Raw genomic sequence first — 16,894 nt, forward strand, 5'->3', positions numbered from 1 at the left:
ATGGACCTTTGTTATGGATTATTTGCACTATGTTTGTAATAAATCAGCCCCCCAGGAGGGTACTACTGAGGCAAGAGACCCTGTCATAGAATCCTTTGAAGCCTGAGAGGGCAAGTGGGACAGTAACCATGGTGTTCGGGTACCAAGTGACAAGAGGAAATCATTCACAGTTCCCTGTTTTAAAAAAAAGGGAGTAAAAGAAGAGAGGAGAGAAAGTTGTGAGTGTTGAGTCCTCTTCAGTTGCCTTAACTGATCAGTCTTTAGGACCTTAGGTCAATTAAGTTGCCTTAGCTGTGTTAAGCTCCTTAAGCATTTAAAACTTTAATTACAGGAAATTGTCTTATGTCCATACTAAAGCACTTTAAGTTCTCAGAAAGTTCCATTGCATACGCAGTTATTTTTAAAATTTTCATGACTTCACATGTCTCTTCAAACTTGGATTGCTTTTCATTGCTTTTTGATGACTGCAAGGCTTCTTGTCCACTGCAGCACACACAACCGCAAGAACCCTGGATAACATGGCAAGGTGGAGCTGCTGAGTATGGCTTTCTTAATTCCAAAATCCAACAGGTGATAGTGTCATAAGGATATGTCTTCACTGCTGAGTTAACTCAGGTGATGAGTGCCCAAATTAGTCTAGCCCAGGTGGGAGAAGCCACATTGTAAATCCATCCCTGAGTTACTGTGTTCTCACAGGCATTGCATTCCCCTGAGTAGCATACTGACCCTAGCAAATGTCAGGGAGATTGATGGATGGAGATAAGAGAATCATAGAGACATAAAATATGGGATTGTGATATCACAGGAAGTGGCAATGCTAGCTATGATGTCACAGGAAATGACAGTATAACAGAAATTGTTATGATCTAAACCCTTGCCCTTCAACTGCCTAAACTAACCCTTCCAGCCCCTGACCCCTAACAGGAAGTCCTCCCTTACTGAAAAAGGAAAACCAATAGGATTTGATGTTTAGCCCAAACCCTTTAAACCACTGCCTGATTACTAGCTTCATCTCTGGAAATGATAAACACAATGAAAACTAAGGAATAAAACTAAAAAAAAACCAGATAAATGTTTTGAAATTATATACAAAGAGATTTGTTAAAGGAAAATTGATGTTTGTAAATCTAATTGTTAACTAAAAACTCAGCAACTGAGTGATGCAGTGAGGAGAGCTGAATAGGGGAGATATAGTGAGCCCAGTGTAAAATTGTGTGGATGGGAAGCCAGGTTGGAAAGAAGTGAATTGTACAAAAGGCCTATTGAGGGGACACCAATCTGCACTGAGGCATTAGCTCTTGAAGGGCTCTGTCATTGCTGCTACCTTGGCTCCTGGAGGCAGCAACACCATGTAGAGCCCTTGGTGAGGCCCTGTCTTTATGTGGAGACACTCAGCTCCAACAACTGCTGCCTAGGCTCCCTGCCATACTGGGGTAGCACTGCTATGGGAGCAACTGTCTCTGCACTGAGGCTTTGTGTACCAACGGCTCCCCACAGCTCTGCAGCTTAATAGACAGAAGACACCAGCACTAGGACAGTCCTTCCATCAGTGATGCCTCAGCACGGAAGCATTGAACTCCCTCTGCCCCAGGCCATCGGCATATCTGTGATTCCCCTCGCAACCTCATGTCACCCATCCACTAAGGGAGCGGGCTGCCATGGAGTAGGAGATATGGAGAATGAACAGATTGGTGGAGAGACATGGAAGTGAGATGGCCCATGGGAGATGCTAGGAGTGAACAGAGATCTGGCAGGCCACAAACTATCAGGGATGTGGAGGGCGGAAGAATCCATATGTGACAACATCAGGCCAGATGCCAGCTCTTGCCCAGGCTGCAGGCATTAACTAGGAACTGACAACTCGTAGCTGGAAACCAGACCAGTTGACTTGTATATTAGTTTTGCTCAAAATAGGTTTTAGTCATGCCTGTATTTAGTGTGTAGATGCTATGGAATGTTTGTAAGTTGCTGCAGGCATTAATCTCACTTCTCATGTCAGTATTTCAGGCTATAAGAAAATATGCAAATTTTGCTTTATAACTTTGAAAATGTTTGGTCTGAACTTGTGAACCCAGGTAACGCATTCCAGTGTTTCACCACCCTCCTAGTGAAAAAGTTTTTCCTAATATCCAACCTAAACCTCCCCCACTGCAACTTGAGACCATTACTCCTTGTCCTGTTCTCTTCTACCACTGAGAATAGTCTAGAATCATCCTCTCTGGAACCACCTCTCAGGTAGTTGAAAGCAGCTATCAAATCCCCCCTCATTCTTCTCCTTTGCAGACTAAACAATCCCAGTTCCCTCAGCCTCTCCTCATAAGTCATGTGTTCCAGACCCCTAATCATTTTTGTTGCCCTTCGCTGGACTTTCTCCAATTTATCCACATCCTTCTTGTAGTGTGGGGCCCAAAACTGGACACAGTACTCCAGATGAGGCCTCACCAATGCTGAATAGAGGGGGACGATCACGTCCCTCGATCTGCTCGCTATGCCCCTACTTAAACATCCCAAAATGCCATTGGCCTTCTTGGCAACAAGGGCACACTGCTGACTCATATCCAGCTTCTCGTCCCCTGTCACCCCTAGGTCCTTTTCCGCAGAACTGCTGCCTAGCCATTCGGTCCCTAGTCTGTAGCGGTGCAATACTAGATCCAAGGAATCTTGTTCTGCAGACTTGGAAGCTGAATGAAGGAAATAAAGACACAGGAAAATTTTCCATCTCTCTTCACTCTTTGAATTCTCACAGGGCTAGAGACACTGAACTGAAGCCAAAGCTCCCCAGGGGTTATTTCCTGGGTCCACCCTGAAAGACACTTTGAATTGACAGATCACTGCAACTCTGTCACTTGTAGGATTTAGATAATAACTCATTTGTGTGTATATGTTTGCTCGCTTTAACCTGTAAATAACTCTCTTATTTCTTTTTTCTAGTTAATAAATCTGTAGATAGCTTATTACAGGATTGGCTACAGGCATTGTCTTTGGTGTAAGATCTAGGGCACCAACTGATCTGGCGTAAGTGACTGGTCTCTTGGGACTGGAAGCAACCTGAATATTGTGGGATTTTTCGTGTTAGTGACCATGTATCACTAAGTCTAGTTTGTCTGGGTGGCAAGATAGACTAGAGAGTCTAAGGGGACTGTCTGTGATTTCCATGGTGAGACTGTTCTAGTGATGTAGGAGTTCACATTTGTTACTGGCTTGGTGAAATTTAATAATACTAACTGGGGTGTCTGACTTGCTTTTGACAGTCTGCCTAGAGGTAGACACTCATGGTCATGAGCCGTTCCAGACAGCATGACACCATGTTCCTTATGTCCATCCTCCCCAGGCTCCAGGGAGGTCTTTACTGTCCTGTGCAGTAGTCCTGATTTGACAGCCCTGTTGTTGTCCACCAGACTGCGACTCCCCTTCAGTGGGCCTCACTGGAAAGACAAGGTGCCTTCAGAGTACAGCTGCGAGGTCTGCTGAGGTACCATCAGCTACACACTTCCATGACTCATTGTGATCCTCCCTGCCCCTGCTATGGAGTAAAAATTGTACAGACTGTCTTCTGTTCTGAGTAGGTGCATCTTGTGAGGTTCAAAATTGAAACACAGACTTTTGATCTGACTCTGAAAGAGTCTAACCCAAAGCACCAAAAGTCAGGCTAATTGAAGTGACTGCCTAAAATGCACCCTAGCTGCATTAGTTTGGACTTTTCCTGCATTTGTGGGACTTTCTGCAGATTATCTCAATATCTTCACTGTAGCAGAGTGTGAGTTGTTGTACCCTGGTCACTGAGGTTGCTGCAGCACAGAGAAGGCTGAAGGCTTAACTGGAATCAACCAAACCGTTACTGGAGGAGATTACTAACACTTGGAAGCAACTATTGGGTTAATGAGGTAATTGGCTTAGTAATGGGGATGATATATAACTATGAAGATGAGGTAAACAAAGAGGGAGAATGCGGGGGAGAGAGAAAAATTCTGTGAAAAGCCCCTCCTGCTGTACACCTGTGCTGTAATCCTGCCCCAGTTGGAAATCCAGGATTAAAGATGCACTTGATGAAAAAGAAACAGGCTTAAAAATGGGCTGGACAGTGCTGCTCCCAGGGTAGCTTGAGGGGCGCCCTGTGACTTGTACAATTAGTTAAATGAAATGTATTCAAGTGAATTTATGCCTGATGCATATTTGCCAACATTTGACATCTATAAAAAGGGACATTTGGGGAGGGAAAACAGGAATATCTTTGAACTCTATTTTAATACATTGGAATATAAAGTTGAGAAATAAAATAAAATAAAATCATAAATATTCTCTCTTTTAAAAGTAGGGATTTCCTCTTTAATGGCCCAATCTTGCATTCATTATACATCCAAAACTTCCACCAACTTCACATGGGAGTTAGGGCGCATGAAATATGCAAGGCCAGGCTCTTAATTGGGGCTTATTGTATGTAGGAGAAGTGAATTGAAAAAGAGAACTTACATTGGGTTGCACAGTTTGACATTGTGGCACGTTTCAAAGGAATGTCTATATGAGATTGCTGTTCTTTACAAAGGTCACTGTAAAATACCTTTCTCTGTTAGTTCTTGCTTCAGAAACCCATTCCTGGCCTGTCTGCTGTCCTCCTGAACTTTGTTAATGAAGCAAAGTTCTGTCGGGTTATATCTCCGACCTTCAGACTTTATTATATGGAAAATCATAAACTTTATCCAAGGAAGATATAAAAAGGACAGTTATAACACATTCTCTCTGCAGAACTTGCTTCCAGGCTCAGCATTTGATCTGCCCTTCTTAGCCAGCATGCCTGCCGATTACAATGGAATGTGGGAAATGGAATCCAATGAAAACTTCGACGGTTACATGGTTGCCTTAGGTAAATGAAAAAAATACGATATTGGGACAAGAGCTTTTATTTATCAATCATGCCTATTTAAAAAAGATTAATAGTACAGCAGTCTTACTCCTTTGATATGTTTTGGGGATAAGACTTTCTGGCAGTAATATTAAAAAATCATACACTTGCTATAATATGTCTAGATAAAATTGAGTGACTTCCCGAGCAAGTAACAGGATACTCCATAGCAGTGGAGCAAAAACTGTAACTGAACTAACAGGTATAGTAAAAAGTTTACATAGTAATGAACCTTCTAACAATTTTTATGGGAGCATATTTCCACAGCAAGAAAATTAAAGTTATTAATAAATGGAATCCTTATTTAGATGTTAAAAGAACACTGAAAGAAAGTTAATTTAGTGCAAGCAGCACATTAAGAGAGCTGGAAATGTGAATGGAGACCAAGCTCCTAGTAATGCCAATGCACTCTATTTTCCCCACATTAGTGTCTTCAATTATTATAATGACAGTGTAAAAGTTTTACAAGGGATAATTGTCTTCTGTTAATTTGAGGACCATTTTATATTTGATCTTTTCAATACAAATGTAATTTCAGATGTTTTAGTTTGCATGCAGATAAAACTATCTTAACCCTATAGGACATTATGGATACCTAAGGGGTCTGACTCATGCGAGTTTCATGATATTTAGTATTTTTCTTAAAGTCTTAGCTACTGGATCTGGATTTTTGCAGAGGACAGCCTGAAAATGTGAAATGAGAGCACCCCAGAGGCTCAGAACCAGGAGGCTGATAAAAAGAGCCCAACATTTATTATTATTTTAAAATCATGATTATAAGCCAATCTCATTATTTGGAGTGGGTGGACTCATGACTTTTGAGTGCTTGATGCTGGCAAGACTACACGAGGGATGGAAAATCCTTTCCACTCAACTGAAAAGTGATCTCTGAACAAATGTACTGTTGGGAAAAGCAGCTAAAAGAGCTCTAATATTGTTGTCATTCTTGGTGACTGACAAATTCTCTTCATTGTTTAAATGTCCTTCTTCCTTATAGGCTAGTCTAGGCATGCACTTGAAGAGTATGAGTCTCTCTTTCAACAGGACTGAGAGTTTTACTAAGTCTTTTAATCTGGTTGTAATGTCACTCAACACTCTGTTCCTTTCTCCTCTCCTAAACTCTCCCTTGGGTATCATCTGCTAATATTGTTGTATTGATTCTGTCAGTTGGGTCATAACTGCTCATATCTACTCTTCTTAAAAACTTTTACCAAGAAGGCCAGCAATTGGTAATAATATTATTAATATCTCTCTTTAGATTGGTACTTCCCCTCTAAAATTTAGACTGAAATTCAATAGGCGCTTGGTGCCTCACTCCCATAGGATGTGTATTATTTCATCTTTAAACATTCTAATCCCGATCGTGCTACAATAAGCAATGGGCTTCCCAGTTCTCTGCTTCCTTTTGTATCATAACTAATAGCAGTGCTTTTGTCACATCTCCGTTCCATCCTCAGGACTATTTCAGTTAGTGATGACAACAGGATACCTGACTGAAACCATCCTCAAATTATCTTACTGGATTTCTCTGGGGTGTTTGACACATTAGACTATAAAATAAAGGGCTTGATTCAGCCCCTGGGCCCCTCAGGTGGAAATAGGACCACAGGAACCCAGCACTGAGAAGTCCACTTGAAGAAGGATTTGCAGAAATTTAAGCCACCCACAATTCCTGATCTGCTGGGTTGCTCAGAAACGGTTGGTGCAGTACAGTGAATGGGCAGGCCCAGACTTGGTGGGAACAGGGACATTTTGTCTGGGAGACAGGCTGATTCATTACATCTCCTGTACTGCCTCCACTGGAGATGTGCCTACTGAACCTCCTGATGGAGTTTCAAGATAGCCTCCCCCTAAGAAACTTGGTGTGAGGTTGCAGAGTGAGAGCCATGTTTACACCAATTGGCTTTGGATCAGGCCCTTTGTTCTGTGGGTTTTCTGGCCATGTTTTATGCACTGCACTTCAGTGCTAGTGAAAAGTGCCTCACCTAATTTGCCACAAAGCAGTATCTAGATGTGTATTTCTGTGTGTGGTACTGAGAATTTGTCCCTCACTTACTGTGTTATCAATGAAAAAGAAATTATATGGAAATAGTGAAAAGAGATTTTTCTGCTCTGTTTCTCCCGATTTTACATTTGGTTGGTATTCTAAGAATTAAGAAGTTCAGGTCCAAAGCACAATGAAGCTGAACTTTTTGAGGTTCATTCATCCTTATAATTGCTACATATGCATTCATATACTTTAATTAACAAATCATTTTGCCCTTTAAGCCAGAAACTTTAACTTTTTCATAAGCATGTTACAAAGTATTTCAATCTAATCTAATAGAACCATATTTCATCTTTATTGCTTGTATTGTTCAAAATGTGTTATGTGTTCAAAATGTGTTTAATAAAACCTCCCCTGATTTTCTGCAGTAGTGCAAGATTAATAGATTAGTCAGAAATAGCATTCCTTTGGAAAATTAGACTTCTTTCCTCCGAGAGACCTAAACTTTGTTACCTGGCTGTAAATCAGACCCAGAGATACCTTTAATCCACAGCAACAGAAAAAATATACTTGAGAACCCTTGAGTATAAATACTTGAATATGAACATTATTTCCTATGTTAAAGTAACATTTTTTGTTTTGTTTTCCAGCCAGTCCTTTCACTCAATTCAATTACTGCCTTAGCAGTAGCATAATCAATCCACCAAAAGAAAATGGGCTCCATTTGTACAAGGTTGTGCCGAGACGAAAATGATTAATTTGTATGTGAAAAAGCTCAAGGATGGTTAACAAGCCACACTATTTTTCAGTCTCTGAGAGAAACATGTTAGATTATTTCATTTGCATATAACACCATAACAAGATTCACTGCCAAATGGTCAGATATTTATTGTACCTGGCAATGCAGCTGGCATTAAGTGTATTGTCTAGAGTAAACTGTGTCATGATGGTAATATATTTGACATATCTTTCAGGGCATTCAGTTGCAAGTAGTTGTTTATATTATGTTAGTTTTCATCATGAACAGAGTACGGAATGGTAAAGGGGATCAGGCACAAAATGCTGACTGAATATTAAAGAGGGCGTCAAATGCAGTACTCTTTGGCTATTTGCCTTTTTGTTTTTAACTTTCCATCCTTTACCCATATGGAAGCTGCAAAATAATCTCTTTCTATCCATTTTTGTCCTTTAAAGTCTGACCAACTTTGATTTTTGTTTCTAACATTCTTTCCTAGGGACAATTAGTGAATATAGCTCTTATTTGTTTACTTATTTACATGCAAGCATCATTTCTGCAAAGGGTTTCCTAATTAATATGATTCTGATTCAAACTACTTTACAATAAGGGGGATAATGGCTTTTACAGATGGCTGTTAAATCACATGCAGTATAGTCCCAGTGTCAATATAAATGCAATCAGTTCCACAGATTACACACAGTCCCAAACAATAATCTGTGATTATGGTGAAATAAAAGATACTTGCCAAAATTCACTGGATCAGACACATCTACTGCATATCTACTGCACCCATTCTGAGATCCTTCTATAGATGTGAGGAGACCTGGTCAAAGAGTAGTACTGGAGCGGTACTGTTTTCTTGAAAATTTTCACCGAAAGCAGTGGAAATTTTATTTTTTCCAAAAACATGAATACAGAAAATCTTGGAGATTTTCAGTTTTTCTCCCACTTCGTGCCTCCCCTTGCCCTTCATTTTGTCAATGAAAAAAGAAGAGGGGTATATGAAGGTGGAAAAATACCCAAAACTGAAAAAAAACAGGCTTTTCATCAAAAAATTAGAACACTTTTTGAAAAAACACAAACTTTCCTCAATTTTTCATTAAAAAAAAAGACCTTTTTTGTTATTAAAAAAAAGTTTCAAGTGAGGAATGTCAGCCAATTCTAGAAGAGAGTTACTCCACCTTGTTTTACGTGTAATTGAGAGGATTATATGTGCAAATGCTTTTCATAGTGTAGTTTTCATAGTTTTGGAGTATATATAAAAGTATCTTTTGCATCTTTGTACCAGAAGTTGGAATTTGGCTAGGTATATCATACACTTCTGTTTTGTTTGTTGATAGGCATTGATTTTGCCACTCGTAAGATTGCAGGACACTTGAAACAAACGAAAGAAATTATTCAAGATGGAGTCAATTTTAAGACAAAAACACTGAGCACTCTCAGAAACTATGAACTGAATTACTCTGTGGGAGTGGCATTTGAAGAATACACCAAGGGGCTTGACAACCGAGTTGTGCAGGTATACGCTTAGTATTTGATTTCCATGAACACTGCAGTTAAAAATAGGGCAAGCAGTTCTGTAAATTTCCTGACTAAAAATAATGGAAAGCAATTTACAGATATTAGAGAATGTTTGTCTCTAAAGTGCAGGTAATTTGCATTTTTCTTTCACATTGCAAATATTTATTTTATAGGCAAATCAGGAAGGTTTCCCAGATTTGTGAGGGCAATAACTAATTACATTTTTTCTAGCAAGGAATCTTTCCTGTCATTCTATGATAAACCTCTTTGTAGTGTTCTATATTTAAAAGTAAAGAGAGGAAGTATATTTTGTCACTTATAATTTAGCTGCTGCTGAAGTTGCACTTTAAAACTACTAAGACTTTTTTCCCCTCCACATTATTTTAAAATTGCCAGTTCTATCTGAGTCTGTTCCTGTAAGCCCTCTACATGTGGAATTCCCATGGAAGTCAGTGGGAGTTCCGCGAAAAGACCTCTTAAGGGATCATGGCCTGAACAATTTGGTGTATTCATTTACTGAACACACCCTTGCTTTCCTCTACCAATACTGCCATCAGTTTTATTCCCCTAACATCCCCTGAAAACATGTAACAGAGACTTTCAACAATGCAAAGGACCTTTGAAAACCTGCCCCAAACAGCCACTCACCTCTCTTTCTGTTATCATTTGTTGATCCTATCAATGCCAACTCTTCAGCTGGTAACCAGTTCTACCTTCTTCCTCAGCTCTTGGCTAACTTGCTGCTCTCTGACCTTACACCTACTTCTGCATCATTAACTTATCCCAACCACTCACCTCTCTTTCTGTTATCATTTGTTGATCCTATCCATGCCAACTCTTCAGCTGGTAACCAGTTCTACCCTCTTCCTCAGCTCTTGGCTAACTTGCTCCTCTCTGACCTTACACCTACTTCTGCATCATCAACTTATCCCAGTAAACAGCTTTAATCTCTGAACTCAGATCCTGCTGTCAGCCTCTGGAGAGATGGTCGCACAGCTCAAAGCTTACTGACAGCAAGACCCACTTTGTCTCATTAGTCCTCACAGAGGAAGTAGGCAGCATATAGAGATGAATCCTGTCCTTATCTGCGTTCATGGAATCCCCCAGAGGAGCTGCACAGGTTTAACTGAAGGCATTTTTTGACCCATAGGCATGCTTTTGTTCTCACTTGCCCCAGTTTCACGTGAGGTAGCTCTTCTGGAGTTACTTCTGATTCACAACAGTGTAAGTCAGAGAATAATCAGGCTTATAATGTCCTTTCTAGGCTTCCAAATCCCCTGCTTTAACCTTTATCACTTCTCCCCAGCCCTTTCTACAGTGAGCATGGTGAGGTACTAAACAGCTTTACTGCTTTAAAACAATGCACACAAGTCTCCACTAATCCATCTATAACCTGGTCCATCTATAACCTTCCCCACTCTCCTTTCCCTGTGTCAAAGCCATCAGCAATCTCATCTGTGAACAAAATTGTCTTCACTGAACTCTCTGTAACCTTATTTTTCTCCTCTTATCTTGGGACAAGTTGGACTTCCTTGTTGCAACATTATAATTCCACCTGATCTCTTATCTAAATGATTGCTACCTGATATCATTTCCCCTGTATAAATTGTTGTGTAGTGGAGAAAACTTTATTGCTAGTCTTAGGCGACATTATCCTTATCTTGATTCTGACTGTACTGTGCTGTAATTTTAGTCATGTCTTAATCATTTCCTGTTTTGACGAATGATGTTCCAACTTCACAGTCTCCCTAAATCCCTCTCTCAACTTTAGAGAGTCCAGAATGCTGTGGATATGCCATTTTCTCTCTTTCCCTAAATCTAGAGATTGTGGAGAGTCACGTTCACTGGTTTCCTATTAGTCTCCAGTTCTAATTTAAAATTGCCCTTGATTTTTCCAGAACTCTGCCTCTGGATTCATTTCCTCTTCTCTCTCCAACTACATGCACAACACTTTCCACTTCTCCAGTTTTGGCTTGTCTCTATCCCTTCTGCACTGTGGGAGGTGGAGGAGGCTTAGGTCATTCATTCACCCCTGCCTCTGGTGCGCATTCTACCTGGAACTCATTTATTATTTTTTTGTATCATCATAGTACGTAGGAGCCCCAGGCCTGGACCAGGACCCCATTGTGCTAGGTGATGTACAGAACAACAAGACTGTCCCTGCCCCAAAGAGCCTATGCTCTAAATATAAAACAAGACAATAGATTGTTTCCTTATACACCCCCATCAATGAGACAATATTTGTCAGTATGAGAGGGAGTGGTACCAGCAGCCAAGCCATGCCTCCATTCTCTCCCTTTAACGAAATACTCAGTTTAAATTTCATTGTGAAAACATATGACTGCTCTGGCTTTAAAGCTCTTGGTTACAGCGCCTGAAGGATGCTATAAAATAGACTATAACTGTGTTGTACCAAGTGTCATTTACATACTTTTTCTCTGTCTGTCTGTTTTATGTACAGACAGAGGCGGTGTTAATGCTGCACTAGTCACTATGATCCATAGCATTCCAGTTATTGCACTTTATAGAATAGCACTGCATATGAAAACTGTATTTTTCTTTTCTCGCTATATGAAAGCATTAATAAAAAAAGATTATAAACAGCATCAGAAATTCAATTAACTCATTCCCCTTCCTTTGCACACATATGGTCTGTATCATGGTATCTGAAGAAATAATTACAAGGTGACAACATAAAGAACTTTATACTAAGTGGCATTTGGGCCACTAGTGTCTTCAGACAAGCAGGTGGGATTTTCTGATCACACACTCCAGTTATGCTACCTCATTGTTAGTTCTGGTGTATTTCGATGTTTTCCAAAATCCCTAGTTAACTTACTGGATTTAATCCTTTGATCGCTGCAGACGCTCGTGATTTGGGATGGTGATAAATTAGTATGTGTCCAGAAGGGAGAGAAGAAAAACAGAGGCTGGACACATTGGATTGAAGGGGAGAGACTGCATTTGGTAAGAGCTGACTTTCAACTATAGAATGTAACAGAGACTGTGAAATAGTATAGTTACTATAGTTCCAAGGATTTTTTTCATTTTACTCACACAGCTCTGATACCTAAACTCTAAAAACCCCTTTCTACCAGAACCGCGGCTGTTTAATTTGTCTCCACCTACTTCCTAAATAAACCACAAACCTACAGTGACTTTTGGTCCAGTTCACTGCACTGCAGCCCTTAACCCTTCCAGTTACATAGCACATCCAATTCCTTCTGCATTTTGAGTAAATACTAAAAATAAACCTCAGTGTTTATGTGCTGAATAAAACCTGTAAGAAAAATATTTTTTTGTCATTCCAAAAAATGAGTTCTAGCAAGAACTATGCAGTTATCCAGATGAGAAAAAACTCTCCCAGAATACACAGGGAAACCTAGTGAGCAATCTATAGTGTAGTTATCTTGTGCTACTGCTCCCGCTCCCGCCCCGCAAAAAAAAAAAAAAAAAAAAAGTCAAACAGTTGAGTTAGTAAACGGGGATGCAAAGAGAAATGCAGCAAGCCGTAGAGATGCCATATGGGCCTGTAAAGAAAATAAGCAGTCAATGACATCTGGAAAGAGAAATGAGAGCATATGGAGGAACGCTGGAGTCCCAAGAAGAACAATCGGTAAATTGTACATAGTAATGCTGGATGTTAGGGGCTCAGAAAGAGACAGTAACAGGCAGAATCACACAGCTTTTAGTGAGTAGTTTAATACTAACTTCACCAAATTTGGATCTGTATAGATAGTTAGGAATTATTTTGCCTATCAGAATATGCATTTCTTCACCCTAGAACTAGATTGCTGGCTATAATACAGAGCTCAGAGTTATCTATTTGATGGACAGTATGCATTAATATTTTCTTTTTAGCATGTCTCCTCTATTTATCACATGAACAGCCAGATCCTCAGCTGGTGGAAATTGGCACCGCTCCATTGACTGAAGTGAAGCAATGAAAACTTGCACCAGCTGAGGATCTGCCTTGAAGTCTTTTCTTGTTAGAATTAATTTTGTGCGGTTATATAAGCCACATTTTACATTCTGGATGGTTGTGATGGCCATCTAACTACCATTGGAAGGTCAATCAGATTAATAAAAAAATACTATTGTTTTCTTCAATCTAAGCAGAAACCACTGTCACCCAGCTGACAGACAGACTTCTACTACCCTATTACAATATAAATTCAAAATTTGCCAATAATTCCATTAATGAAAGTTCTCATTATTGGCACCAGGATTCAAACTGAGATCTCTGGAAACAGGAGGACCTAGTGGGCTGGTGCATGAGTCTATTGAAACACTATTGGCCTTGTACCCATCCTTTCTGAGACTTCCCTCCACCCTCTTTTTGTAATTCCCTTGTTGCTTCAGTGCTTCTAATAAATTATAGTATGTTGTTTTGATAATAGAGTATGCAAAGCCACACCATTACAGAGCCATTTCAATGCATTTTTCATTTTTATACTTTTTAAAACTCAATTCAAGTGTCAAAATCTAATTATCACAACCTGCAATGCATGTCAGCTAATTAGGGCTTCATAGAACATACTGCTTTTTTTAAATAAGCAACACTCTTCTTGATGTTGTGGTTCAGCTGGTCTTACAGTGATTTTTCAAAGGGGGTGCTGTAGATGGGAAATATAGCTCAGAATAATATATACTTACCAATTGTTTTAATGCTGTAGGAGCTGACATGTGAAGACCAGGTGTGCCATCAAGTATTTAAGAAGAAAAAGTAGGCTAACCAGAAAGTCCAACCGGTTCCACGCTGTGCTATTATGCTATATGGGTTTTTTAAAAGCTATGTAATGCCTGCTTGACACTGCCATGTAAGTGCATTTCTGTGCACTGTTAACTAAGGCAAACACATCCTTTAACACTAACATTGAAACACTTCTGCATGTTTTAAGGTCTCTTGCCTTTCAATCCAGAGTTAAATAAAAATAATTCTCATTCTTGTAATTACTTCTTTCACTTCTAAAATCCTGGTAATTTTTCCAGAAGTAGGATAGTAAGTCCTCTAAGAACAATCCAGTAACTAAACAGTCACAGTTATCTCAACAACAGAACATCTCTCTGTGGTGCTGTAATATCATAATATGTTTGGATGAGTGAGTGTAAATCTGACATTCATTGTACTGCTTCTATTTAATTTAGTTCTGGGTCACTAAATCCATAGTTTCAGGCAACAGGATGGCTCAACAGATTTGTAATAGGATACACAGACTTTCACATCTAGGTCACTAATTTGAATTCAGCCCAGGTCCATAGCTACTGAAAATTCTTACCAGCTGACAACTGTTTGATGTGAAAAGTATTGGTGTTTTCTTAGTCCAATCCTAATAGACAGATGCTCACAACCCCAAACCAACCATCATAATTGGCTATCTAGTAATCTCAGTGGAGAGAACAGAGACTGAACTAATCTCTCAACTCAAGAGCTGGTCCCTATAGTTAAGCTTGAAGCATGTTGACAGGGGCTGAATGGAAGCCTGCACAACAATTATGTATGCTGCACCTATTCTGTGTGTAAACAGTCTCCTGTGCTCTCAGTCTTGTACCTTGTATCTTTTACTGTTTGTTGTTAGTCTGTAGTTTCCAGCTCTCTCTTTGGGTATCTACAGTTTAATTACCTGACTGTTTAGGGTTTTCTAAAGGATTTTGTGCTGTTTGCTGGGGACAAGTTTAAATCAACCATGGATGATAAAGGACCCATATTTTCAGTAGATGGAGCCTGAAATCATGGTGCCAAATGTGCACCATATATGTATCAGTATTAACATGATACATATTTGGACACCCAGATACTTATAAGTGCTGGGCAAATATATGTGCATGAACTTTTATTATTTATTTTATTATTAACTGATCTGAGCCTCCAGTGGTTGAAACTGATACTGTTATGGAATTCTTTGTGTGATTTCTGATTAAAGACTGATAGTTTTTTGGTCTAACATAGCGGTAATGCATCTGTTTGTCGACGTTTGTCCACAAAGATGAGGCAGTTCCTTACTACTTGTTAAACCCACCTCTGGAACTTCCACCAGAAACAGGTGGGCATTGTTCAGCTGAATTCTTATTATGTTACGTTCCAGAGTTCTCTTGGTACTAGGTGGGTTTATGGGATGGAAGTGGGTGGCGTGTAAATCACTGATATAGATGGGGAACTTTAAACTTTTGAGACAGGACAGATCAGAAAGAAGACAGGATCAGCTATTTGGGTAATATCACTTTCCTACACACATTCTGGAGTAAATAATTTCAGGCTTTTACAAATGGGAAAGGAAGATGTGCCTCAAGGTGATCCATGCTGAAAAACCATCCCCTTCTTTCTGCTATTTCTGGGCCCCCCATGTACTTTATGCTATGCAAGAACTTTTCATGAGCTTTAGAACTGTAGGCTCTGCAGTGGAGATAGATGTGGGGTGATCCATTGTGTTGTGATATACTTATTTGAAGAAATACAGACTAATTTATACAATACACGTTAGGGCAGGTTGGTCTCCAAGCTGTGTAAAACCCCCATTTCCCACTCAGCAGGTGAACTATTTGCATTAAAGAAAAGGATCTCACATATAAATATAAAACTCATTCAGAATTTCTCAGCTACCTGGTAATGCGGTACGGTCTCAACTGTTTTGAAAAACTGTCCTTCCCACAGAATGAATGTCATTTAAGAATTGTTCAGAAGGAGGGCCAGCTACAAGCCACCAATTGGCCCAGGAAACCAATGAGGTTGGCTACAAACACTGTAGTTAACTCATTGCCTAGGAGTTAGAGCACAGGTCTGCGCATCAGCAGCATTACCTGCCACTGGAAATAACACCCGTGTGTGAGGGAAGTGTTTAGGGTGGGATTTTCAAAAGTGCTCAGCCTTTGCCTAACTTTCATAGTAATCATAGAATATCAGAGTTGGAAGGGACCTCAGGAGATCATCTAGTCCAACCCCCTGCTCAAAGCAGGACCAATCCCCAATTTTTGCCCCAGATCCCTAAATGGCCCCCTCAACGATTGAACTCACAACGGTGGGTTTAGCAGGCCAATGCTCAAACCACTGAGCTATCCCTCCCTGCTTTGAGCCTGTTAAAGTCAATGGGCATTTTACTATTGATTTTAATGAGAGCAGCATTAGATAATGCTGAGGGCTATAGAAAATCCCACCTTTAGGGTACATCTATGCTCCAAAAAAGAATACTATTAATAATGGGGATAGCAAGTCTCAAGTCATAGAATCATAGAATCATAGAATATCAGGGTTGGAAGGGACCCCAGAAGGTCATCTAGTCCAACCCCCTGCTCAAAGCAGGACCAATTCCCAGTTAAATCATCCCAGCCAGGGCTTTGTCAAGCCTGACCTTAAAAACCTCTAAGGAAGGAGATTCTACCACCTCCCTAGGTAACGCATTCCAGTGTTTCACCACCCTCTTAGTGAAAAAGTTTTTCCTAATATCCAATCTAAACCTCCCCCTCTGCAACTTGAGACCATTACTCCTCGTTCTGTCATCTGCTACCATTGAGAACAGTCTAGAGCCATCCTCTTTGGAACCCCCTTTCAGGTAGTTGAAAGCAGCTATCAAATCCCCCCTCATTCTTCTCTTCTGCAGGCTAAACAATCCCAGCTCCCTCAGCCTCTCCTCATAACTCATGTGTTCCAGTCTCCTAATCATTTTTGTTGCCCTTCGCTGGACTCTCTCCAATTTATCCACATCCTTCTTGAAGTGTGGGGCCCAAAACTGGACACAGTACTCCAGATGAG

At 40.0% G+C, this 16,894-nt stretch overlaps 1 protein-coding gene across 1 annotated transcript; it reads left to right on the top strand.

Annotated features, from left to right (window-relative positions):
- The first annotated feature begins 4,788 nt into the window (after positions 1–4,788).
- On the top strand, positions 4,789–13,894 carry RBP2 (retinol binding protein 2). The gene is made up of 4 exons (XM_073358790.1): positions 4,789–4,861; positions 8,967–9,145; positions 12,013–12,114; positions 13,824–13,894. The coding sequence occupies exons 1-4, from the start codon at positions 4,789–4,791 to the stop codon at positions 13,875–13,877; spliced, it is 408 nt and encodes a 135-aa protein (XP_073214891.1). The 3' UTR covers positions 13,878–13,894.
- Positions 13,895–16,894: the final 3,000 nt, after the last annotated feature.

Source organism: Lepidochelys kempii, chromosome 9 (genome assembly GCF_965140265.1).
Source record: "Lepidochelys kempii isolate rLepKem1 chromosome 9, rLepKem1.hap2, whole genome shotgun sequence".
Taxonomy (NCBI): Eukaryota; Metazoa; Chordata; order Testudines; family Cheloniidae; genus Lepidochelys; species Lepidochelys kempii.